A 27,229-nucleotide genomic window follows, 5' to 3' on the forward strand; every position below is an offset into this window, starting at 1 on the left:
CAAACATGACCATATGCCATGCCTTTTTTTAATGTGGGTCTTACTGCTCCCTTTTCATTCCAGTAAACTTACCAGTGTCTCCATTAACAAGTCCATAAACCAAACTGTCGTGACATTAGCCGGGCAGCCGAGCGCGTGCGAATGGCACGGTGCGCGTTTTCTGCTACTTCGCCAAACATATGTCCCGGTGCCGTAGCAGTAATCTTCCTCGCATCTGTGCTTGCTGCATACCCAAGTTCTAGCTGATGGCTTTTTGCCAGTTCTAAGTTTTGCGAGCCAAGCTTCAGGCAGCTTCTTGTCCTGTGGCTACGTATGAATAAGCCTGACACCGGCTCTTGCGTATGTCCGGCACTGGGCAGTAGCCTACCTTGCTGCACTCGTCCAAAGGCAGCCACTACCTATTATAGTGATTTCAAATGTTGTCAAGCAGACACCCATGGCGGGAAAGCCTCGCCACTTAATCAGAACGGCAGTGCCGGTGGGACTTCAAACTTCCAGTTTTCAGCTCGCTTAGGTGCTTCCGAAGCGTCTGACGCGGCTGCTGTGTTCACATGATCCCTCATGCCATGTCATGCCGATGGTGGCACCAGCTTTTTCCAGTGGTGGAGCTTGCCCTTTATAGCTCAAAACTATTCCAATCTGTTTCTATGCCCATTTGGGTGAGGCGTGAGCCATTTTGACCTGTTACGAAGGGCTAATGGCACATTTGGAGTAAAAACAGATTAGAATAGTTTTACATTATAAGATATAACGTAAAACTATTCCAATCCGTTCTAGAACTTTCTGGCATAAATTATACCAGAAAGTAAAGCATTAGATGCTTTGAATCTCCCTGGTCTTTTATGTAAAAAGTAACTTTAAAAACACTCGTAGTTTTGGCCGTAAGGCAAAGCATCGATTGCGATGCCTCATTAGTAGACAGCTGTATGAAGTAAAAATAAGTGTTATCAGTCGTATATACCTGTAATCATTCACTTTCTAACTTAACAAGCATCATGTCGCGTGTGCCAAAGCAAACCTGAGCACATCTCGCTCGATCACCACAAGCACTTGCTGTCAAAATGCTGGAGTGGGGAAGTTCGGCAGCAGCAGCAGCAGCGGGCAAATACTTCGAACTAAGCAGCGAAAACAGTGCACATAAAGCTATCTGCACTCGGTGCACTCTCCCCATCGTAGATCTCTTTCAAGACAGGGCCCGTGCAGCCCTGTCGTACACAGCACTGCAGGTTTACAACAGTTTCACTTGCTCCGAAAATTGCTACAAAATGACTTGGGGCAGTCCCCTCTGTAATAGCGAAAATAAGGTACATCATCAGCAATCTCTAAGATATAGTAAAAGCAGCGGAAGCATTCTATACTGACTTTACAGCACCCAGAGGAGTCGGGATACCTCCGTTAGAAACAGTAATGAACAGGATACAGAAACTACTTCTATAACTAGCTATGAGGTCAGAAGGGCCTTGCAAGACATGAAAAGAGGAAGAGCGGCAGCAGTAGATGGGATAGCAGTCGATTTGATCAGATGGAGACTTAATGCTTGAAAAACTCGCTTCTCCCTATATGAAGTGTCTATTGACTGCGAGGGTCCCAGAAAACTGGAAGAATGCAAACATACTAATCCACCAAAGAGGGAGTCATTAAAGAACTGAAAAATTATAGGCCTGTTAGCTTACTCGCAGTATCCTATAAAATATTTATGAAAATCTCCAATAAAATAAGGGCAACACTGTACATTAGTCAACCAAGGGAACAGGCTGGTTTCAGGAACTGATACTCTACAATGGATCACAGCCATCTCATTAATCAGGTATATGAGAAATCCACAAAGTACAATAAGCCTCTCTATATGGCTTTCATAGACTACAAAGAAGCGTTTGATTCAGTATATACCAGCAGTCATAGAGGCATTACGCAATCAAAGAGTGCAGAACGCTTACATAAATGACTTGCAAAATATCTGCAGAGGTCCGACAGCTCTTAATTCTGCACAAAAGCAGGAAGATGCCTATAAATAAAGGGACCAGACAGGGAGACACGATCTCTCCAATGCTATTCACTGTGTGATTGGAAGTATTCAAGCTATTAAACTGGAAAGGTTTCGGGGTAAGGATCAATGGCGAATGCCTCAGCAACCTTCGGTTTGCCCATGATTGTTCTATTCAGCAGCACTGCAGACGAGTTGCAACAAATGATTGAGGACCTTAACAGGGATTGTAAGAGTGGGGCTGAAGATTAATATGCAGAAGACAAAGATAATGACAAATATCCAGGCAAGGGAACAAGAGTTCCATTTCGCCAGTCAGCCTCTAGAGTCTAAAGGAGTACGCTTACCTAGGTCAGCTAATCACAGGAAACCCTGATCATGAGAAGGAAATTCACAGAATAAAAATGGGTTGGATTGCATACGACAGACATTGTCAGCTCCCGACTGGAAGCTTGCCATTATCATTCATAAGGAAGGTGCATTTTATTAGTGCTGACATATCAGGCAGAGATTTGGAGACTGACAAAGAAGCTTGAGAACATGTTAAGGTCCGTGCAAAGAGCAATGGAACGAACATTTCTAGGCATGACGTCCAGAGACGGAAAGAGAGCAGTTTGGATCAGAGAGAAAACCGGTATAGCCTATATTTTAATTCACATGAAGAGAAAAAAATCGAGCTGGGCACATAATGCACCAGTTAGATAACCGTTGGACCATTATGGTTACAGAATTGGTACTAAGGGAAGGGAAACTGTTGAGGACGGCAGAAGACTAGGTGGAGCAATGAAATGAGGAAATTCGCAGGTGCTAGTTGGAATTGGTGCAGGACAGGGGTAATTGGAGATCGCAGCGAGAGGCCTTCATCCTGCAGTGGACATAAAACAGGCTGATGATGACGATGAAGGTACATACTGGTAATTACAAATATACATACTATTCTGCCTACCTTACATTTTTATTCACATGGTCTCCACTTTGGTTCAGAAATCGTCCTTTCGCAGTACCTAGTTGCAGTACCTAGACAGCAACTAGCTGTCTGGGGACTTGGTACTGCTTGAAAAGCAGTACCAAGTCCCAAGGCAGCTAGTTGCATGATTTGGCAACCTTGAATAGTTCTTTTTTTCATGTACAATAAAGTGGGAGCAAGAACTGCTTTTAGGCGGTTTGACGGCGTTCTCATCCCACTGTCACTTGCACGGCAATCTACATTGTCTCCAACCTATTGAACAACACTTTGCATGGCAAAAGGACTTTCGATTCACACCCATTGACAAATTTGTAAAATGTCATTGCATTGGAAACGGGATTAAGGCGTACATTTATCATTCCACGGTACACAACAGAGGAAAAAAAAAAAAACTGTTGATCATGGGATAAGCACTGCACAGAGAAATAGAATGCACTGAGAATATAATTTCAGCTTGAGCAGACAGTCATTGTCCTTGTATGTTCTCGTACACTTGTGCTGGATGTCGGTCCGTAGTTAGCATGGGTGTCTCCAGTGCGTCTGGGTGCAGTACTGACCCCCAGATATTTGTCCCGTTGCAGGGTCTTCTAGACAAGTATCTGATCCCCAAGGCAAGTAATGCCGAAAGCAAAGTGTTCTACCTGAAAATGAAGGGCGACTACTACAGGTACTTGGCAGAGGTTGCCACCGGCGAGCAGAGGAACAGTGAGTACTACTCAGTATTCTACTTCCACTCGACGCTTCAAAGAAAGTGTGATGGCAGTGCCATTTCACGGCAATTTTCGAGCAAAAGAGCTTCTGTAATACGGTGCTTGGCAGCATCTACTCAAGTATGCTGCAACAATTGAGGTTTCTCAGGCAACTTTCGTCATTGTAGGAATTTTTAAAGCATTGTTGGAGTGCAGTTTACTTCTGTTGATTGGTGGCACTGTATTTCATTTGGAATCTAGGGCGAGCATAGACGTGAATGCAGGGCTTAGTCCCTCCCGACTGCTGGGTATGCAGCCCTGATAAGGCAGCCATTGCAGTTTCATGCAATGGCTACCAGAGGAATTTGATGCTAGCGTCTGAATGTGTCATGAATGACTGTTCGGCTGGCACAGATTAATAAACAGTGCATAAATTTGCCCAAGCTACAAATTACCTTGCGAATTTTCACTAATAGTTCAGAAGCACATTTTTCTCCAATTGTTGGAACTTCTAGTCTTCTAGCCTTAAATACAATCAGCATATTAGAAATAGATTTTTGAAAGATTACTGCAAATTGTCTTTGGCAATCAAGCATCTAAATTTAGAAACTCCTAAGGGGCTTGAGTTACGCACTGTAAATTTGCCAGTCAAATTTCTCGCTAGGAATATTAGTATTAAACTCAGAGGTGAGAGTAGTGCACAAGATTCTGGTCTGTTTACATTGGCTTCTGTACATATTTATAGCAGCAGCTGTCCTGTGGTAAATGTCAGTGTGGCCATGAAGTTCTTTTTGGTCATTTTTTATCTGTACATGCCGGGTGTGATATATGTGGAGCAGTAAGGTTTTAACTAAGACAGCCTCTTTACTTGCATGTTGTATCTTACAAGTTCATTAAAGGACATTGAATAAGGGGTGTGAGGTGCATGTGTTTCAGAAGTAACGATTGCAGTGCACACGCAGAACTGTCCGACAATTGCGATACTCCTTAATGTGAAATTTAAGTGCAGGTTTATATGCGCTTTCATTTCGTGAAATGTTCAGGCAAAGAATTTGAGAACGAAATCGCTGCACCGGCTGGCAGTGGGCCAGTGCAGTCAGCACCTTCGCAGAGGGAGGGGCAGCATGGGAACGCTGGCACGATGAGTGGGATCAAAGCCAGTTGTGGAAGACAGTGAAAGCATGAGCGGTATATCCTCTTAAGACCCCTTATACAGTGTATTGTATATGCATTATTTTTTCTATTCGCTTGCAATTACTCGAGGCATTCATTCTGGATTTCATGTCCAGTGCATGTGGAACTGTGCAGAAGTGGCCTGCTCATATTCTTGTCATCCGCTTTTGAGAAATTTGACATTAAATTGAACTAGATCTGTGTTGTCACGCATGTTTGAAGTGTGTTTCGAATTCCTTGAGATTGCGTGAAAATCCAGGATGTAGCAGCGATATGGCAATATACTACAAAGTTCTATCTTGTGGTCTCTTCACTACGCTCACGGCGCGCACGCTCCGATATCGCGCGTGCCGGACAACCACCGCGAGTTCGAGCACTCCGAGCCACCATGCGTGCAGGGCACCGCGTCTGCACCTGCTCCGGCCCGCTCAGTGTGCTGACGAGCAGCTGCGCACGTACGCGCCCCACCAGCCCCAGCTTAGATGGCGAGACTGCGCGCACAGCAAGGGAGACCCTAGGCGAAGCTCTCCAGAAGCCTCGGAGAACATTTATTATGGTGTTACTCCATACAAACACGTTTTAAGGTCACGACCGAATCTGAAGCTAATTAGGACCCAAAACATGGCCAAATGGTCGCCGGTGGCTGCTAACGGCGCACCGCGACACAGAGAACAAAGAATTTCAGCAGTAAGAAGTTGCCTATTCTTCAGTCAGCGCGTGCCATCGCGCGCCCCACAGCAGAGAAACGGGAAATAGAAACGATAGAGGAACAGGCGGGGGCACAATCGGAACACGCTGCCTCAGGACATCAACACGACAGAAGAGTGTGCAAGCGCGCGCCGAGGCTGGGACCCCGCCGAGCCGAAGTAACCATTGGCCGGCGGTGGACAAAGGGGGTCGCCGCCGGCAGAGAGGAACACGTACGCACCTTCCAACGCCCCGATGTGGTCTCCCCGGGCCCCGTCTTACGCGCACTTACTTGGAGTGCACGCAAGCAGGGCCCGAATCCCACCAAAATGTCAGCCAACGGGGAAAGCCTGTTGACCTTCGCGTGGGCGGGATGACGGCAGAGCGACAGTGTTTTATGACCCGCTGCCACCTCGTCCAGGCAAGGAGGAGAGGGACATGGGGCCCCCCAGCAACACACCGCAATGGCCCCCACACAACCACTGCGAGAGCCAGAAACCCCACAATCTTAATCTCTGCGTTTAGGCAACTATGTACACTTTTTAACATAGCAGACATTAGGAGAGGGTTGCTTCTTCCAAATACATGGCAACGCATGTTTTAGCATCGAGCAGTGGTATTTAAATAAAAATATGTTCTTCCTGTTAGTAACGTACCAGTAGGCAATAGAAACCAGCTTGAAGAGTGATTGTCCCATAGCTGTATTCAGGCCTAAGGAGGATATTGATGCAAAGAATTTCGGACTGAAATCACTGCACCGACTGGCAGTGGGTCAGTGCAGTCTGTGTCTTTGCAGAGGGAAGGGCAGCATGGCAACGCCAGCGTGAGCGGCATCGGAGCCAGCTGTGGAAGACGGCAAACGCTTGCCAGCAGTGGCAAGCACGCAGTTAGCCGATGCTCAGCCCAGAAACGGGCACTGAGAGAGCTGCGCTCTAAAACATGTAGGCTACATAAAACCGCAGTTAATAAAACAAAGGCTAAAAATGTCCAGCTAAAGACAACGCAAAGTGATGCAAAGAACAGTTGTGCAGTGCTACCACTGATATGCAGGTTGTCACGAAAGGTATAACTTCAGAGGCACTATTTGGCCAGGAATATACTCAGGTGTGTATAGCCTCGGGCAGCACTGAATAGCAGACTCATTATGTGCTAGGATTGGCACTTATTAAAAGGGTTAAAGTAGACGAAGCTTGCAACAATTATACTCATGCTAGAAGAATGCCTCCCCCAACCCACTATTTTAGCAGCCCAACTGTAAACAATCAGTGGGAAGGCTATCTTGTGCAAACTTATTCCTGAGTTTCTTCTGAAAATGGGCAATATTGGTAAGCACTGTTCAATAGCCCCTGTGCAGAAAGAGCTGAGGCAGCAAGCTTCACTATAAAGCATCGGAGGTTGAGGTGCATCTCAAAAGGTTACCGTAAGCATGCAGCAAAAAAAGGAAGATGTATCATCTGCATTGCACCTGCTGAGGGCAACAGACGACAGAATAAGGAAAGTAGTCGTGCTTGCATAAATTATGTGCCTATGGGGGTCTGAAAATTCGCAGCGGCAGTTAAGACTGGTTATATGGGGGAATGCCAAAGTATACCGTTTGCAGATCTCGAAACATCATGAACACGCTCATTTTATACACTCGAGACGGGCCGTCACCTCCTCCCCATTGGCTGCGACGTGACGTGTGCAATGACGTGCGCACTAGGCACAACTTCACTCGGCCATAGCCGTGGAGTCGCCGTGGCGTTAGGGAAGCGTGCTCATCTAGCACCCCGAAGGCCCAGGTTCGATTCCCACCCACACCGAAATTTATCCAATTTTCTTTTCAAAGGCATTACTTTACTTCGTTTACAGAAACCTGCCTGACAAATTTGATGTCAATCCGAGCATTTATTTTTCTTACTCTTCGCAGTGTCGGGTACTTTTGGTACCATTTTTCGGGCATGCAGACAATGGATTTTCGCTCCATTGGGCACATAATGCTTCTGCACTAAAATCCATTAGGTTTGTATTTGTTGAAAGGCATGACAATCGATTTGATGTTTCTGTGTCGGAAAGGTGCTTCGGGGGCCCTTTTAACAACTCGTGTCGTCTGCTGCTCACTTCTTTCCAGACTGTCTTGCTGTTGTTCGCACTTTTGTTTCTTCTTGCTGCATGCATCCTTTGCTAATCGACAATCTTGTGGGATGCATCTCTCAAATCTTTTGTAAATGGCTCCGTGATCCAAATAAACTTGTTGGCATATACAGTGGTGCACCGTGATAGTCTCATTGTTATGTGCAGTCCTCTTTTGCCAGCCACTAATGCCCTTGTGTTAAGATATTCAAGCCTTCCATAAGTACCGTATTTATTTGCATCTAAGGCCGACCCTGATGCTAAGCATACCCCCGAAAGCCCCCAAGCCGGGAAAAAAGCTTGCCTCAAATGTAGGAAAAAAAAAAAAGACAGTGTTCACAAAATGAAAATAGCATTTGTTGAATAAAGAACATGCCAAGCTCTTTCTACGTCATCATCGCTGCTAGCCTCGTTGCTATCTTCCTTGTCGCTGTGGTCTTCACAGTACGCTATCTTCAAACAGTACATGGCCATCCTCGTTGCGGCGCACACAAAAAGCATCTCCCATTGCCCCCTCCGATGGTAGCTTTTCTCATCGATGATAGTCTTGCCCAGCTTTGACGTTATACGATGCCTCTGTGGCTAGCACAACTTCTCATTTGAAAGCGGCACTGTAGTGGCATCGCCTGTTTGGTGCCATTACGATAATGCCACGCCGCATGCCGATGCCATAGAATAGGGAACTAGCTTGCATACGACACAAGTCAAAATGGCGATGATGCTCGTGTATATAACTTGGCTACTTGCGTGGTTAGTAGTGGCTGGGATACAGACTTCTAGATGGCATGTTTTAAAAACCTTGAATCTAAGCCAACCCTGGAGTTTGGTATTACTTTTTTAAAAAGCTATCGGCCTAGATTCAAATAACCACTGTAATTAGTTCAAAAAGTTGCCACTCCTGCTCATATTGCTTGTTGTACGATGTCCTTGAGTGGCTCCTTGCAATGTTTAGATTGCATTTGCACGTTGGTCCTTCCTTTTGTCATAGGCTTGACCAGCACTGCGAGAGTCGTGCCAGTGTCCACTGTCGGCAGCTGCAGCGACTGTGCTAGTTTCATGCATAACGAACAGCACTGCAGAAGTAGTGTGGTCATAAAATTGTAACTCCACGCATTTCAGTGCAGCTATATTTTACTTGCGACATTCTAATGAATTCCAGTAATAGCTTGTTAACTCCAGGTAATAAAAAACTGAAAAAATTTCAAGATAAGAAAGGGTGCGGAAATTGCACTGAAGTCGAGTTCTTTCTAAAAAATTCACCACTACTGACCAGCTTTTCAACAAGAGCTTCTAAGCTGGCTCTTTGTAAACGTTTCGAATAAAAAAAAAAAAATAAGAACATACCAGATGTGATCCAGCTCTGTTTTGTGTTACTGCTATTTTATTAAGTGTAGAAAAACTGTAATGCTGGTCTGCCTTGCGGTAGCACTTAGACCTGGAAAGGCGTTCTCGAGCTGCTTTACCCATTGCATCAGCTGATCATTCTTGCCGCTGCACTCGCCTTCATTTCGCAGCAAGCATAGCACGTTCTTTGTTTTGGCTGATGTCGGCACCGCTCAAGGCCCTTTGTCGCCATCGTCTTCAGTCCCCTCTATTTGTAGCCTTCCATAACAGCAGGTTGCCACTATCCCTCAAGAGGAAAGTGTATAACAGCTGTGAGTTACCAGTACTCACGTATGGGGCAGAAACCTGGAGGCTTACGAAAAGGGTCCTGCTGAAATTGAGGATGCAACGAGCTATGGAAAGAATGATGGGTGTAACGTTAAGGGATAAGAAAAGAGCAGATTGGGTGAGGGAACACACGCGGGTAAATGACATCTTAGTTGAAATCAAGAAAAAGAAATGGGTTGGGGGGGGGGGCATGGGCAGGACATGTAATGAAGAGGGAAGATAACTGATGGTCATTAAGGGTTACGGACTGGATTCCAAGGGAAGGGAAGCGTAGCAGGGGGCGGCAGAAATTTAGGTGGGCGGATGAGATTGAGAAGTTTGCAGGGACGACATGGCCCCAATTAGTACATGACCGGGATTGTTGAAGTATGGGAGAGGCTTTTGCCCTGCAGTGGGCATAACCAGGCTGCTGCTGCTGATAACAGTTTCAGAGTCGGTAAATTCACAGGTCACTGGTACGTCTTCCTCGCATCACTTTCTGTGGTGCCATTACCTGTAAGTTTGCTTCTTGGCAGAGTTCCTTACAATCTGTGAATTCTTTCTCCACCTCTGGCAAACTGGTGACACGAGAAAATCCTGCATGCCTAAAGTTGTGGGCGATAGCCACTGAATGAACTTGCTGCTAGGTGCTGCAGAAGAGATGGACGTCTCCCAGCAAGTCAACTTCATATCCTTTACCATTTTTGTATAACGATAAAATTAGCTGAAACAGGTTTTCTGTAGAACTTGCAGGCAACGTCAGTTGCACCTTCGTCCAACAGTTGCAGCACAGATGCCATAATGGCTGGCAGAAACTACAGTAACCCCCTCCAAATTAGATACGAACGTACTCTTTGGAAGGAGTTGCAGTCATCTAGGCTGCTTTGTTGACTCAGATGACTCAGTTCAGCAGTCGTACACTCAAAAGCACCTAAGTTTGAGTGCTTTGCCAAAGGCGAGTAGAGGCAACTTTTCATCACCTGTGGCATTGGCTCTGAAAAGAACCACTGCACTGTCCTTTCGCTGCTTTGCGGCTGAGCACGCTTGTCGCTTCGGTGTGAAAGTGTGGCTCAGCAACATAGTAATTCTTCTGCAGCTCGGCAAGCTGGCTGTTGCACCAGTTCTCTGCAGTGGCTGCGTCGACACTGCTGCTTTCACCACGCCTGGGCTTTGAGGCCACACTGTTCCGCCTCTTAAAACGGTCAGACTAACCTCTGCTGCAGCTGAAATGGGTGTAGCCCATTTGCCAAGGCCGGAGAGTCTGCGTTTTCCATTGTGAATGCTGTGGTGGCATTGCATTTTGCAGCCACACCACGAGCGCTGCTTCGACATCTGGGAACTTGGAGCCTTGAACCCACTTCCGCTGGCTGGAGAAGCTCTGCTGAAAGCGATCTCGGTCAAGATTTCGGGATATACGAAATTTGGCCGAAAAATACTTAGAGAAAGAGCAATAAATACATCGCAGCTATGGGAAATGGTTCGTTGCCGCGGAAAAGTGCACGACTAAACCGTGCACTTTTCGTGCATGGTTTAGAGTAATGAGACTGGGTCTGTAAAAAATGTATTGATCTGATCGGTACACATTAATATAATTCTTCAAAAGTCTCCTTTGGTGTCGATACACTACTGCAAAGGCTCCCTGGAAGTTAGGTGCTGTAACCACTTTCAGAGAATGTGATAGCCTGTTGGATGGCAGGAACATTGCTGAAATGGTGACCTTTCAGGCTTCTCTTCAGGTTTTGGAAAAGGAAAGTCTGCCGGCTTGCATCGTGGCCGTACGGTGGCTGTGGCAAGGTTGAAACCCCTGTCCGGGCCAGGTAGGTGGCCACAACTAAAGCCCCTACATCCACGCGCCACCGCCGCTTTCTTAAGTAGAGACAACCTTCGTTGTGCGCTGCATTTTCCCCTCGCACCAAATCCGGTTCCGGTATTTCTGGTTCTGGCATTTCCGCTTCCTGGAGTTGCGCTGCGGGAATTTCCGCATTGACTGCCGTTTGACGATGGTGAGACTCCCACGCGTGCTTAGCAGAGCTGTGGCAGTCACCATAAGAATGCAAAGGGGACAAGCTGTGTATTCCACTGAAGTAGTAGTTCGCGGTCGCTGTTTTCCAAATGCACGGAAAACGGCAGTGGTCTCCAAGCGCTTAGGCACTACATTCCACCGTACATTGTCGCGTGCCACAACCCATCGCAGGTTGATGCGAAGCAGCGAACATGAGCAGATCGCAGGTTACAGTAGGCGGTGGTTCTTGGATGGAATCACGTTCAGTTTCAACCGCAGCTCATGCAATTAAAGCCTTTCCAGCGACGCGAAAGTAAACAACGCTAAAAAACAAAGCATCACTTCCACTCGTAACAGGAAGCTGCAGCTACGTAAGTTCCGCTTGCCGCCGAAAGCTAAGGGGGTGAGTGGGAGATGAGCGTGGAGGAGGGCAGGTTGGTGGTACTTAACCTGGTCGGCGGAAACGTGTATGGAGGGGCTTTAGCCACAACGAAGATGGTGTGGGCTGGAGTGTTGTCGTGGTGGAGCTTCCAGCGATCGGCAATCTCCGGTTATTTCCATTTGATCACTCTGTGGAGGCGCTCAAGGACTTCTTTGCACAACATTGCACTGACGGTTTGTCCCAGCGGTACAAATTCTTTGTGGACCACCCCACACTTGTCAGAAAAGACAATGAACATTGTCATTACCTTCAACTTCGACATTCTCACTTTCGCGGGGTGCGGTGCACCACTGTGAACTTCGCACTTGGTTTTGGGTTTGTACTGGAACACCGATGACTTGTTGCCTTTTATTACTGTCTAAAAATTCCTGTTCACTTTCCAACTGCACCACTATCTCGTGGGGAACCCCAACTCTTCGTTTTTGTTCGTCACTCGACACTTTCAGTACTAATTTCGCACAAACCTTCTGCATGTTCAAATTTTCAGAAACATAATAATAATAATATTTGGGGTTTTACGTGCCAAAACCACTTCCTGATTATGAGGCACGCCGTAGTGGAGGTTTCCGGAAATTTTGACCACCTGGGGTTCTTTAACGTGCACCTAAATCTAAGCACACAGGTGTTTTCGCATTTCGCCCCCATCGAAATGCGGCCGCCGTGGCCGGGATTCGATCCCGCGACCTCGTGCTCAGCAGCCCAACACCATAGCCACTGAGCAACCACGGCGGGTGATTTTCAGAAACAATTTTAACTGCTTTGCACATGTTGAGTCCTTCAACAAGTCATCCAATACTGAAACGACAATCACTCCAGGTGATTTTTTTACTTGGCCACATTTTCGTCCTAACTGCTCGTTGAAGGGTATCCAGATGCTTCACGTCTTCAACAATCTCCCGTCCGTTTTCGAACACTCTGAAACACAGGAAAACCTGGGTCCTTGACAGGGCGTCGTCTTTGCAAGCCTCGTTAACCAAGGCGTCTCTGAAGTGGTTTTGCCCAGGCGAAAGCAAAATGTAATCTCCTACCGCTGCACCAGCGAATGCTCCATCTTTGACGTTTTCTGCCATGCCAAAAAACTGCAACACATTTTGCAACACTTCAGATCCTCACTGTCGGAGCTCGGATGCAGCTGCCACCCGGTGTGTTACTTAGTTTAGAACTCCCACCACATTCTGCTTACAGGAAATGCACTACACGCGACTGCAGCGCCACGTGGCAGGCAGTCTCGTTACTTTAGACAGACCATGTACGTGTGCTTTTTGTTTCATACCTGACGCACTACTTCTTGCTCGCAGTTTAAAACAGCAAGCAGAATCTCTAGCCTTCATAGCTGTGCCTGCTACGTATTAGCGTAGTAGTGTTATGCGCCTCAATATGCGAACTAGTACACGGGGTGCTCCTGTGCCGCAAGTGCCAATTTCCGACCTGCAGAACGTTGCGGCATTCTCCTCATTCAAATGCACAGCATGCTCCCGTTGGGCACCTTGGCTTATCTCAAATTTTTTTGTTGGCATTTTGCCTCTGGCATTTATGAAGCTGCTGTGCTGCGTTGGTGCAACCTCTTTGGCACGTGCAAGTCGTAAACAACAAAGAGGATTGCGCACGTCTTACAAGTTTGTTTCCTTCATTCTACTTGCATTGGAGCGTGTGTATTGGGTCCTGGGGTGAGTTTGCCAAGAGAGCTTGCTTGGCAATCGGGTAGCTGGCTTGTTTGCAGCTTCAGTTGTGTACATGAAGTGTTTCCAACACTGTATTTGCATTGCACTTGTTGGCTACTCAACTACGGGGCAGAAACCTGGAGGCTTAAGAAAAGGGTTCTACTTAAATTGAGGGCGACGCAACGAGCTATGGAAAGGTCTGGTAACGTTAAGGGATAAGAAGAGTGCAGATTGGGGGAGGGACCAAACGCGAGTAAATGACATCTTAGTTGAAATCAAGAAAAAGAAATGGGGGCATGGGCAGGATATGTGAGGAGAGAAGATAACCAATGATCATTAAGGGTTACGGACTAGATTCCAAGAGAAGGGAAGCATAGCAGGGGGCGGCAGAAAGTTGGGTGGGTGGATGTGATTAAGAAGTTTGCATGGACAACATGGCCACGATTAGCACGACTGGGGAAGTTAGAGATTTATGGGAGAGACCTTTGCCCTGCAGTGGGCGTAGCCAGGCTGATGTTGGGAAACCTGGTGCAAAAGTAGTTTTTCGTAAGAGTATTTTTGGATTGCAGCACTCTAGCTGGACTCTAAAACGGGCTTTTAAGCCATGTGTTGTGCATCTCCTGGTTCGGAGGTTAAGCAGCTAACTCGTCTGTAATTAGCATCAGGTTGTTGAAAGCAGAGGATCAGTTCACTGTTAGGCCTTTATAGTCGTGAAGAAAAGAAATTTGTTCTAGCCCAGATTCCACTATTCAGTAAATCATGCAGGAACAGACTGGTGGTATGCTAGTGCAATGTGACCCATCTGGGAAAGGTAATTCCACCTCCCAACTTTTGTAGTCAGTTCCTGCAGAACTTTAACATTGGGAAAAGCGCTTGGTGACTTATCAGCATTCTGCAATGAAATAGGCCATTTGCAGGTAGTAGTTTACTTATTTGCTTGGCAGTAGTCCTACCTTTGTACTGAGGTTATTTTGTTTAGGTTGAGCATTTGGGAAGGCAGTGGGGGGCAAGTTTAATGCATGCTAGATAACATATAAGCCCATGCTGCATGTGACGCTCCACACATATTCCTAGATTACAGCTCTAGTGTCCAGTAGCTTATTGCTAGGGTTCTGCATTTTCGTAGTTTATTTCAGGATAGAATTGTAGGGCACTTTTTGTTATTTATTTTGGCAAATTGGAATTTTAAACTTTTTTACAGCGCAGTAAAATTCATTGTTTTCTACTTTTGTAGCATTATTTGCCTTTTAGTTCAGCGCATATTGTCATTCTCATTGGTCATGTGGTTGAAGAACAATGTCTGAGCCAGTGCCAAAATATTACGAAAAGAATGGGGGAGTGAAATTATTTGCCACAATGGTTACAGCCAACTATGCTGTCCGGCTGCTTCGAATCCTTCAGTACAATTAGGTGTGGCCCAGACTTGTTCCAGTTCGAGTGTGGAACTTAATGATTAAATTTGTATCCATGTCTTAGCATAAGATTTCTGATAAAATTGTGCAATTCTTGTCAGAATATTGAAAACTGGTTAATCACATTCTGATGGGGCTGAAGATGTCCTACATTGCTGACAGTGAGTTGCAGGGGCCAAAGCATGGATTGTTCCAGTGTATGGACTACTGTTGGGTCAGTGTGGTTGTTTATCCATGTAGTTCTTGGTGACACTTTTAGCAGTTGTGATGTTATAAGTCCATACTGCTTGCAATGGCATAAAATGACTGAAGTTGAGCTAAGAAAGCTAACACCAGTCCGTGTGCCATTAGAACTGATGTGTCGAGGATTGCACAAGTGGCTATTGAGTTGTAAAACATTCTTTCTTCATATAAGTTTTCATTGTATGATAAGCTGTTTTGGCAGAGATGCCTTTGGAGTGCGCTGGCAGAGCATAGGGCCAAGGTAGACTGCACATCGTTTCACCTTTATCTTGTTAGTGGATAAGCATGCTGGCTCTACTTTGGATTGTTAATCCTTTGTGAGGAATCTGTCGGGCTCAAAGACATTTCGACATTGGTGGCACTTGTGCAGCACATTATTTTCTAAAACATGGAAATGTTTGACGTTGTGGCAGGTGGTATGCCTGCATGTGGCCGTGTGGGCTTGCAACTGGTCATTTGGAACACATTGCAATTGCCACATCGAGTGTTTTTGTGACTCATTTGTTTGTGCTTCGAAGTGTGCCGTTAGAATGCTCTTGGCAAGTGTAATAACTAGGTCTGCAGGGCATTTTTGACACTATTTCAATAGCTGTTGCTTGCATGATGAGCTAGGCTTAAGGCTTTGAACTTTTGTGCCCTGCTGTGCAGTGACTTCTTTGCACAGCTTGAGTGATTCCTGTTTGCTCCGCAGGGCCTGTCTACACTTGCAAAGGGCATGCTTAATGGTGACTGCCTTTGACAGGTCGTAGTTGATATCGGCCTGTAATGGCGTGTGGTGACGGATCGTGTGTGTATTGCCATAGGTGTGGTCGAGGAGTCTCAGAAGGCTTACCAGGAGGCCTTTGATATCAGCAAGAGCAAAATGCAGCCCACGCATCCCATCCGGTTGGGGCTTGCCCTAAACTTCTCTGTGTTCTACTACGAAATACTGAACTCTCCCGACAAGGCATGCCAGCTGGCCAAGCAGGTAACCCAGCTTTCTGGCCCATCTCTCAAGTTTCTATTCTTCTCTTCCTTGCTCCCCCCTCCTGTAACTAGGTGTGGTAGAGGAGTCTCAGAAGGCCTACCAGGAGGCCTTCGACATCTCCAAGGGCAAAATGCAGCCTACACATCCAATTCGACTTGGCCTGGCCCTCAACTTTTCTGTGTTCTATTACGAAATTCTCACTGCCCCTGACCGGGCCTGCCACTTGGCCAAGCAGGTAACACACGGCTTAGAGGCCACTTTTTTTTTCTGCCATGCCTTGGGTGCCTTGAACGCTGCCGCCACTGCCTGCCTGGGCCACTAGGGCAAGGCTTGTCGTCTCTCGTGACTGACCTCGACAGTTGTTGCAACCCGTCTACTAACAGCATGAGCCGCATTGAAATAGCTGTGGGATGGGTAGCTTCTCAGTGGTGTGATTGCCGAGGGCGGCGGCAAGGCGTTTCCCCTCTTGCTAATCATGTCTGTAGGCACTCGGGTGCCGCGATTAGCTTGAACTGTACTGCGCACATCCCCCGGTTGTGTGGTGCCCTTCAAGTTCAGAAATGGTCAGTGTCCATAACGTAGGTTGCACAATGCTAATGTCAGCAGCTTTTCTTGTTAGCTTGGGCGGGGGCAAGACACTTACGTTAAAGCTCTGGTGGTAACATTTGGGAAGTTGCAGTTTGCATCATGTGTTCTTTGCTTGATCAGTTCTCTACATGGAACATGCAGTGCAGCATTGGCAGTGAAAGGCATGGCAAAAAAAAAAGGCATGGCCGTGGTTTGCTTGGACTGGCTACTTTGTGGCGTTTGAAGGAAACCACACGTAGGGTTTGTAATTTTTGTGTTGAGACTCGCAGTGAAAAACGTGTGAGGCTTCGTGATTTTAACCGAAAAGGAAGTTCATACTTCGTTACACTTGTCACAGAATCCATAGCCATATGAATACAGCATTAAAAGTATATCCGAGCTCGGCTAATTTACGAGGTTCTGTAGGCACAATTGTGTTTAATTTGGATTTAGGGATATGCAAGGCTGAGTACTTGAACAGGCTTTCTATTGCATTGAGCAAGCATTAGTGTAATTATTTGGGGCTGCCACTTTGTGCCCATGTTTTGCATTTATATCGCATAATTACGGGGCCAGTAAATACAGTTGTTGCAAGTGTCTTGTTTGATAGTACCATGTGAATGCTAGAGCAGATATGCAGATTACATGAATAGGGATCACAGCATATACTTCCGCACGAGCAGGATCCTCCCCCCCTTTCCAAAAAAAAAGGGGGGGGGGGTAAACAGTGCAAGTCATTGCTGGGGAAAGAAAGTGCAGAACTTGCTGACAAGTGGTTGCCAATACATATATAGTACACCTTGATTAAACTTAGTAGCAGAGAAGCAGCAAAAGTGGTTGCCAATACATATATAGTACACCTTGATTAAACTTAGTAGCAGAGAAGCAGCAAAAGTTGTCCTTAAGTACTGTGACATTTGAATAAAACTGGAAAACATTTCGTGTTAAATGTTTGATATTGGCCAGTCAGGTGATTGTGCACTCCTTTGCTGACATTCTAGTCTCTTGCATCATGAAAATCCAAAGGATGTTGTAGTTGTCTGTTAGTGGTTAAATGGTGTCTAGAGTCAACATCGAAGGAACTGATGTAGCGTGCAGTAGATACTACCTTTGTATGTGTATACGTTGCTGTATTTGCATTCATTGCAAAAAAATTGCAGTTAAGTGGGGTGTACTTCCAATTAAACTTGCTGAAAGGTTTTGTCTGCTGAGCATGTTAACACATACAAAACCTATTTTACATCCATTTCTATGAAAATATTTTAAGCTAAAGTCATTTCATGAACGATTGCACGCCTGCATGTCTGTGGTCATTGTTAGTTTAATTGGTAGGTCATCAGTATATTAGCGTTCACATCTAGCATGTGTGCAGGTGTCGTGGGTTTGACAGATCATTGGTCTGCATGCTTTGAGTTTACACTGAAACTTGTCGGCAAAGGAATACGAGTTGTGCTGTACATTTGCTAAATATTTTAGCTGTGCTTAATTGTAGGTCATGTTTACGATAAGAAAAATATTCGTTTTTTTTTTTTTTTTTGAAGGGGAGTTGTGTTCTGGACAATTGCTGTTGGATGTTTTTACTGTACATGACTAACATCCATTGTAAAGCCTCACTGGAGTTTGGTTACACTATACAGTCGACGTAATTTTTCAGTGACTGGACTGACAAAGTAGGATTATCTGGCGGGTTGAATTAATATAAAACGCCGAGGCACACAGCAGATTCATTTTTCAATATTTGACTGATTCTCACACGCCCCCCAAATCAAATGCATCAACTTTCTATTTGTCGAAAGTGGAAAATTAAGGTAGAAATGATATTAGAGCTCCTAAACAAATGAGTAATGCACACCCTATATTTAGCAAGAAGGGCAGACGAGGATCTACCAGTTGCCCAGTGGCAACTGGTTTTTAGTCGGCTTAGCCACAATTTATCAGTGTTAGCAGTAAAGAAATACAAACTCTACAAAGGCAGGTTTGATTTCCTAACTGCAGTGAGCCAGCAATTTTTGGCCCAGTTGCTGTAAAAAAAGGTGCTTATTAGAATCGGGTATATAGTGTAATTGGACATGTGATCTTGGTTATAGCTTGAAAAATTTTCCTAGGCCAGGTCAAAACTGGTCATTATCGATCGGAGATGTGTTCGATGCATTTACTGTTGCTTAAGCGTTGCCTAGACACACTACCACTAAATGGGCTGCCTAGGGGTCAGGCAAATGCTGGCTGGTCAAGTTAGCTTATCTGGCAAAGGCCAATTTTAGGATAGGAATAATGAAAGTTTGGGCCCATAGAAATGCGTAAGCACTGTTTGGGACCTTCGGTCAGAATCGAATTAATGGATGTCTACTGTATCATTGCGCACTGAGTGATATCCCTTAAAGTAATCGACCAAGAAGGTGGACCCTGTTCGTACACAAAGGCCTTGGTGTAGACAGTTGCATGCAGCTGGAATGTGCAGTTAAATGCAAGTGCTTCGAAAGCAGCTCTTAGTTTGACAGTAAGTAGGAGCTGTTGTGCATTGCCCTTTGTCTCGAGGTACTGGAAGAGCATGTTTGTGACATGGGAATATTAAAGCTATTAAATATTGAATAGTCGTATCGATCTGTTGGGCGCTGATTTACTCGGTGATGGCAGTAAAGGGTGGTGATGGGCTTATGCAGTGTCACTACTGCCCGCTCGAGGGCGCGCAATTTAACGTGCACTGAAGGCATGTGGACCTGTTGGACGATATTTTCTCTGAAACTGTCTTTTCTTGGCGCAAAGCAAGCACTGCGAGGTTCCTGCAATGGTAGTTTAACAGTCCATGCCGACTTAATATTGGCCTTTAATGTTCCTTAAGAGAATGAACACATTGGCAGCAAGCTTCTTGCACCGGTGTGCCACTCAACACCAAACTGAGTTTTCGGGTAAAGAATGGAAGCAGCTCACCACTGCCAACTGCTGGTGTTGCCTTAGTGATGCTGCTAGGCCCAACCTGCTTAGCTTTGAAGGCATGGCATACAGCGCTTGACACAATCGCTGACCCTAGCAAAATTAATCGTTTTGATAACACCTTCTCATTGCAACGATTTGTGTGCACACACAAAAAAATAGACAGCTATACACGGTATCCAGAGCCCGAAGCGCGTGATGCAGTCGAGCAGTTTCGCATGTTGCGCAGTGGTGGCGAGACTCGGGCTCAGTCTAGCTTGCTTTGTACAACTCTCGTTCGTGCTACAGGTTGGAGAGTGGTTGTCACTTCTTACAAAATGTAAAGTTAAGGCAGTTTATTCTACCAACCACTGTTTTGTAGCAAATGTGCAGTATTTTGGAGTCACTGGTGGTCGAGACGCACTTAAGCCGGGCAGTCGACAGGACGGGGATCTGGCCACTTGGCTCCCTGCCGTTGTGCCAGCTATATACGCTCTAGTGTGACGAAGCTAGCATTTTTAATTTTGCCAGTGTGCACATGTATATATAGCGCGGAAGAGCTGCTGCATTTCAATGCGAGAGAAATGCAAGATTGCCCGTGTGCCTTGCATTGGGGGCACGTAAAAAAAAAATTTAACGTCCCTCAATGCTATGTGCGTCGTAATTGAAGCTTATTTGTTTAGCACTGTTGAATACATATTCAGGCAATGAATATTTACGCATTCAAAGTGTCGGGGAAGATGATGCTATGCTTTCGAGGGATTTAGGTTTTGCCATGCAAAACCCAGGAATTTCAACCTGTGGACATGCCATTTGCAAAAGGAAAGCACAAGAGTCGAGCAGCGTGCAGAAAACTCTTGAATGTTGCTTATTTATGTCACACTCGTACTTCTCGGAAGTGGGGATGGGACTCCTGTGTACATTGGAGCACCCCTGCCCGTTTTGCCCTTTCTCGAGTTGCTTTACCCTAACCTTTATGCCTGTGTGTTCGTGCAAACCAGTTTTTCAACATTGCAAATGCACATGCTTAACCTTGGACTTTATGTTCAAGTGTGCCACGATTTCTTGGAAGTTAAAGATGTTGCGTGGTGTGCACTGTAGAAACTTGCAGCCTTGTCGGCATAATTTTGCTACAAGGACATTTCATTTCCTTTGGAATACAAATGGGTTTTGGGTTGTTAGACCAGTCGGCATTGTACGAGCCATCCGCGATGCAGTGTAGGCCCCTGTGTGGCGGGCACTGAGGTGTTTGTTATTGCACTTTTGCAGGCATTCGACGACGCTATTGCGGAGTTGGACACGTTAAATGAGGATAGCTACAAGGATAGCACGCTCATAATGCAGCTCCTCCGAGACAACCTCACGGTGAGTTCCCCTTTGAGTCCTCTGGGTAGCTAGCAGCAGAAAGGAAAAGCTTGGGATTCTTGTGTTTCATGTACTGTGTAGACAGACTACTGTAAGCGCCTTACCCGTGCAAGGGCCGCACTCCTAACAATGAGGGGGGGAGAAATGTGCGGCCCTTACACTAGTCCATACGATAGTGTACACATCTAGGTTTTACTAAAACTGCATACGGACAGGGAAACCCCACTACGCCGTGCCTCATCATCAGATTGTAGTTTTGGCATGTAAAACAGAATTAAATTATTGATTTGGGTTTAGTGCAGTCTTGTGATTTACCTTAGTTTGAAAGGGCTTCATCTGCCGTTAGTGTTCGGGGATGAGGTTTCTCTCAGCACCACTTCCTCATCCAGTTATCTATTTTCTCTGTGCTGGCTCCAACCCCATCAAACCCCTCTCCACTTCAGTAGGCTCCTTGCCTCTCGTCAGCCAGTCGGCCAGAAAAATACTCTCAATGCAATATTTGCTTTGAAAGCAAACAAAAGGCACCTATAAACCAGGGCGCATTTTACTGGGCTTTTCAAGTAACGCTGCTTGCATTGGTGGTTACGTGAATTTCGCCTCAGATTGGAATAGTTTTACGCTATAGGACCCATGGTTTGTACAAAACTACTGCATTTGCACAATTCTACTGTACTACCAATTGTAACTCGCAGTTATATTACTGCCTATATAAAGAATTGGTATCGATTCTACTGTGCACATCAAGTAATGAAGCCAGGTAGGTGTGTACTGTGTTCAATTTCCTGCAACGTACAAAGGCAAACACAACGCACACAGCTGAATGTTAGCGGCTGGCTACTAGCCTTTTCGCTGTCTGCAGACCACAGAAAGTAATCTTCAGTTCCATTTAATGCACAAACAGTGGCACACTTTTGGAGGCTCACGGAACCATCGTCTGTGGGAGGGCATTCCGTGCACCATGGATCCATCTTGTGATGTCTCTGAGCGTTACTTTCGTCAGAGTTCAATAAGTGTGGCTAGCTAACTTGCATAGTTTTAAGTAAGAATTTGTTTCGTTTCTGAGTTAACATATACAAATTTGAGCGCACCTTTTATTGAAAAGTGTGCATTAGAATCGTGCAAATGCGGTGTGCAATGGAGGACTGCAATTGCAGTAATCTCTTCGGCAACAATGCACTGTTGTTTCTGAGCCATTCCATCTTCAGTATTTATTCATGTAAAGCACGCTGTGGCACTGAGCGTGGGTCCGTGGTGTGATGCGTGGTTGTTCCGTGTGCTGCGCAGCTCTGGACGTCGGACACCCAAGGGGACGGCGACGAGCAGCAGGAAGGTGGTGACAATTGATCTTCGTGTGTGCACCGAGCCCCTTCCGCGTGCATTCCCATCGCGCCGCGGCCGCCCCAGCAGCAACGCCGACACCGTCGTCCCTCGCAGCAGCCGGCCGATGGCGATGCTGATGCTGCTGCTGCCGACGTCGCCGCCGCCGCTGCCGCCGCCGCCCTCCTCTCCTTCCCCTCCCTCACCGCCCGCCCTTTCTTCCTACTGCCGCCGCCGCCTCTGGTCGTTGTGGTCCTTGCCACCGCTGCGCCTCCTCACCTCACGGCCTCCCCTCCTCTTCTCTACTCCTCCTGACTCTCTTTTTATTCGTTGTCTTGTTTTTGTGTCTACCTACTGCGTGGAAGAAGGGACCCCCCCCCCCCCCCCCCCTTTCTGTATATCTCGTCTTGCCAAACCTCACTTCAGGGGGAAAGGGTCTCGAAACAAAGCGAGCATTATTGGGCGGTCACGTTGTGTGGTGTCACTTCTTGAGCCGTGGTGTGTGGTGTCACGGCCGCCTAAGTATCCGCCCCCCTTCTCGCGCATTTTTTAATGTCTGAAGGAGGAGGAACGCAAGCTGGTCCAATGTTTTCGTGCTCCCATCTTGTTCTCTTCCGTTTCCAAAGGAATTTTGCCTTCTTGATGTGCAGTTTCCAACATGGGGGCGGGGGGGTTGTGTCCATGCCCCGTCGACCGGGTGCTCTTGTCTTGTCGGATAGCTGGTTCCGTTGTTGCTCTCCCACCCTCCTGTTTGTGTGCGCCCTGATTTCAAGAACCCCACCCCCCACGTTTTGTTCCCTTGCGGTTGTGCCTAGGTGTTTTATGTAGGGGGGAGGTGGCCCAAGCTACTTGAGTGCACGCGCTCCAACAAACTCACCTCTTTCTTAGGTGTTCATTTCACTGCTGTTTTAATTTGTCCAATCCACTGTAGCCAAAAAAGAAGGAAGCATCTTGCCTCCTTTTCTCTGTTGCAACCGTTTTTGGAGGGAGCTTTGACAGCAAGAATCCCAAGTCTTCCGTTGTTTTCACTGTTTCTTTCCTGAACGAGGGGAGGGAGTGTTTACCTGGTTGGACTTTTTCCACACACACTTGGCTGAGGCAGTGCGCATGCGCATGCAAGTCTATACTCAGATAAAGAGAAACTTAGGTTTAACATTTATTTCGAAGGAAGATTCGTGCCTCCTGTGGGACAAAGCGGCGGCAGCGACCACTTTTCTCTCTCCTGCCACTACCCTTGTCTCGGACATAATTTTTTAAGTGTTCAGGTTCGTGTACAGCTTCTTTTTTCTTTTTTTTCCCCCGTCCCTCAACTGTTTCTGTTAGATTTTCTTTTCCCCCCTGGGAGAATGACGTTCTAGTGATGCGCAGAGCTTTTTATTTGTTCGATAAAGATTGAGAAGGCAGGGGGAGGGATTGCTTAGAATAGGGAAAAAAAAAACCGATGCGTGGCGGCCCTCTTTACACCGCCCAACGTAGGAAGCGCTTCTTTCTTTTCTTTCCCCTGTGGAATATAAGGGAGGGGCCAGCGAACGCCTGCGACCACTACTGTATTTATGATCTTCCGTAGCTGACCACTTATTTTTTCCCCCCTCGAAGGCGTCACTCTCGTTGACATCTTGTTTTCACATGTTGGAGCCTATGCTCCCCCACAACTCGGTCTCTCTCCTGTCCTCCTTGCCCTCCCTTGCCCCCTTCCTTCTCCCTCCTCGCAGCAGCATCGTTATATTAAAAAAAGAACATTGTCATTTACCAGAGCTGTCACCCGATTCCTTTTGTTTGCCCTCCTGTTTGAGCATACAGTGTACTGAGAACTGATGATGGAAGAGAAACGTGTGCCCTTGATTTCGATCCCCGGTGGTGGTTTTTCATTTTCAACATTTTTTTTTTCCTCTACAAGCAAGCGCATTCAGTGTTATTGCTGTGTGAAGCGGAGCGTGTGATTTGCCAGTTGCCCTCCTCCTGTGGTGGTTGAATCGTCGGGTACGTCCCTGAAGACGGCTAGAGTGATGAGCACATGTTGTCCACGGCGGCATCAGAAGTGCTGGCTTTTATCTGCTCCGTCGGGTCAAAAGCCTGGGCGTTTGGTAGCCGACGATGGATGAGTATGACACCAAACCAGCCCCCTGCGGCTGTAAGAGTGACCGGTGCGTGGACAAGTTGCAGCAGCAGCAGCGGCGGCGATGGTCTCCATTAGTGCTAACCCTGTGGCATTAGTGTTTAACCTGTTGCTGTATCATTGAGCAGGCAGGTTGTAATGTGCTTCGGCCCTCACGCTTGTAAAATCTGACTGCCAGCTTTGTGGCGTCCATCGGCTGGCTGCACTGACCTGTGTCATGGAAGGATCATGTTCTGGGAGTTGCTATTCACTGTGCAAATGATAGCGAGTACACAAACTACAGCATTTTCTATACTTCTGAAAGTTGGCTTACCTTGGGGCTAGTTTGAAGTATCGTGGCAGATAACCTTTGAAAGCAAAGTTCACTCCAAAGCCAAATGAAGCAATTTGTACCAGACCTCCCCACTGTGGACAGACAGATTGAGGCTTGAAGGGCTGCTTATTGTGGCTTATGACGGCGTCTGGAAAAATCCAACAGAGCTGTCAGTTCGAATGAGCATGTTGTGCACTCGATGTGGCCCTGCAAGAATGCCTCTAGTGGTTCAGTGCAGTTTCACTAAACATTACCACTGGCGTTCAAAGTTGCAGGCTTAGTTGTTGCAGCACTTAGGTATAAATCTGGGACCTCGCGTAATTGCTCAAGTTTCCAAGCACCTTAAGTGATAAGTCTTCATGCGAGCCAATCGCAAGGGGCAGAAACCTTGCAAGGTAAATTCTTGCCCACTGGGGCTTCTGTAGAATATTTAGCAAGTGTTCCAGATCAGTTGTGCAAGTTAGTGCAGATATGTAGGGGTCATAAAAACTTTTTGGGCGAGTTGGTGCATACTTGATTTGAAAATTGTAACAGCGCTAACACATGCATCCACAAAGTAACGGACGAGACGCAAGCACCGTCTCTCCTTGCTTGGTGGATGCTTGTGTGAGCGCTGTTATAATTTTCAAATAATGTAGGGGTCTTCAAGGGAAAAGCCAATTTGGTGCAGCCGAGATGCGAGTGGGCAACCTTGCAGTTACTCGAGTTTGGGAATGTGTGAAAGCAAAATGTGCGAAAAATGCACACCTGTTATGAAAACTTGTGTTTGAGTGCAAGAGGTGGGCTTGTCAAACGCGATGGTTTAACCTTCGTGGTCGACGCTGCACAGACCCAGTGGCAACCCTCGAGCCTGGTTTCGTGTCGGTCCCGCGTCTGGAGACGCACCCGCGTTCTTATACGGCGAGGTCTGCTATTATGGGGAATGTGTGAATATTTCATGCCTTGGGAAGTGTACAGTCCCCCTGCTTAGCAGCGGGTGATGTGGTTGGTGGCACTAGCACCTGTTCCACAAGCTTGCGCGTAGACAAGAGGGCGAATTTCTTTTTCCCAAAGCCAAAATATGGTACAGGTAATGAAGGTCCGTATATTTGTACACCACTTTTCGGCATAGCCCCACAGCGGTTCAGACGTCCTGTTTGCAGCACCAGAGCTGCCCCTGTGAGAAGTCTGTCGGCGGTGCATGCAGTCGCCCTGAACGCTCGCTCGTGCAAGCCTGCGCCGCCTTTTCGAACTCTCAACACGACACACCCCAAAGCGAGACTCCCCACACGTGGGAAGCGTTTCTCTGGATTTCGATGGGCGTTCGTCCCTCGCACCATAAAGCAAGCGCAACCGCCACCTTCAATAACACGACAGCGCGGTGCCGAGGAGTTACCGGCAGATAGGGCCGGTCCGGTAAAGAAAGGTCCGCCGCTGGGGATGGATATGTCGATTTCGCATTTGCAGCCATAACTTGTCTGAGAAATTGGGGGCAGAGACTGATTTGCCCTGTAGCTTCAGGCCCTTGAACTGTGAACTCCGGTGTATAGTCGAGCGCATAAGCCTACGGACCACACGATCGGAGATTTCGCGCCGTGGTATTCGCATTTCCAGTCTCTGCTAGTATATGCAAACGATGTACGGTTTCACTGGCTACAGTTGCAGGTTGCTGGGAAATCGTTTTCCGAAATCCGTCGTGGTCCTTAGAATTTCGCTGTCTACACGATTTGTGGATTTAAACGTGTACGACGACTAATGGAAGCACCAGTTTCTCGGACACAACAAAGGCTTGCGCGGTATCTGGGCTAATCGTGTCAGAAATTTCGGTACCTAATCCTGACGGTGCCCAGGAACGACGCTTGGTCGTTGCTGCATGGCGATGGCTAGGCTAAAGGAAAAACTTCGCAGAAGGTGTGTGGCCCAGGACATTGTTCCTAATATGCAGACGTTATTCGACCCGTTTGGTGACCTAGTCTCAACCCGACAGTCGTTCTGTAGCAGAACGTGGGCGCTATTTCCAGTGGTACGGCACGCCTGTTCGAATGCGCTCGTGTGTGCTAGAAACCGTACCGCCTAGCGGTTTCTACGGTAGTGCTGCTGTGGCGGCATCTCGCGGCGAATTTATGTAGAAGTGCAGCAGCGCATCGTGCATAGTCCCGACGCTTCGGGTCGGGTGCTAGGCACTGCTGGCGGGGTCCATTTTGCGTAACGCGAGAATTTGCCGCTTAAGCGTAGACAATATTGCCTGTCGTCTTCCCGTGCAAGCCGGGCTGCTCAACCGTTGCCTCTGCCTGTCTCTCTCTTTGCAGCGACATGAGCGTAGCCGAGTCAACGGGGATGTAGAAAACTTTGTCGGCGGACTCCAGGCCTCGATTGCCGGGACAGTTGTTTGTAACGCGGGAGGTGGCCGTCATCTGTTGCCTTGCGGGGAAGGCGGAAGCAGAATAAATGTTTTGGTGCAAGTTTCTACCTGTACCCACGCCGCGTTCTTGCACCCCGGCTTTGCAGGACCAGTCACGTGTGCGTCACTTGTGTGTGGTTGCGGCGGATGCACATCTCCGGCCTCGACGACACATTGCTGGGCTCTCGCTGGGAGAACGGGCGTTTAACGAATTGCAAATAGTGCCTTTCGTCCTGTCACCTGCTGGAAGCAAAAAAGTTTCGTCTACGTAG

The 27,229-nt window shown here is 47.0% G+C and overlaps 1 protein-coding gene across 4 annotated transcripts in view; it reads left to right on the top strand.

The window, feature by feature from the left end:
• 14-3-3zeta (tyrosine 3-monooxygenase/tryptophan 5-monooxygenase activation protein zeta) overlaps window positions 1-27,023 on the top strand; it is a 46,147-nt gene extending 19,124 nt beyond the window's left edge. For 2 of the 4 annotated variants that reach the window (XM_075690842.1, XM_075690841.1), the window contains exons 3-6: window positions 3,533-3,656; window positions 15,826-15,989; window positions 20,736-20,831; window positions 22,116-23,996. In XM_075690842.1, the coding sequence (XP_075546957.1) occupies window positions 3,533-3,656; window positions 15,826-15,989; window positions 20,736-20,831; window positions 22,116-22,175 (444 nt within the window). In that variant the 3' untranslated portion in view covers window positions 22,176-23,996. Of the gene's footprint in view, window positions 1-3,532; window positions 3,657-15,825; window positions 15,990-16,060; window positions 16,225-20,735; window positions 20,832-22,115; window positions 23,997-26,865 lie in introns of those variants that run through there. The other 2 variants (XM_075690844.1, XM_075690843.1) reach the window with 2 other exon arrangements.
• The last annotated feature ends 206 nt before the right edge of the window (window positions 27,024-27,229 follow it).

The sequence above is a fragment of the Dermacentor variabilis genome, chromosome 4, assembly GCF_050947875.1.
Source record: "Dermacentor variabilis isolate Ectoservices chromosome 4, ASM5094787v1, whole genome shotgun sequence".
Classification (NCBI taxonomy): Eukaryota; Metazoa; Arthropoda; class Arachnida; order Ixodida; family Ixodidae; genus Dermacentor; species Dermacentor variabilis.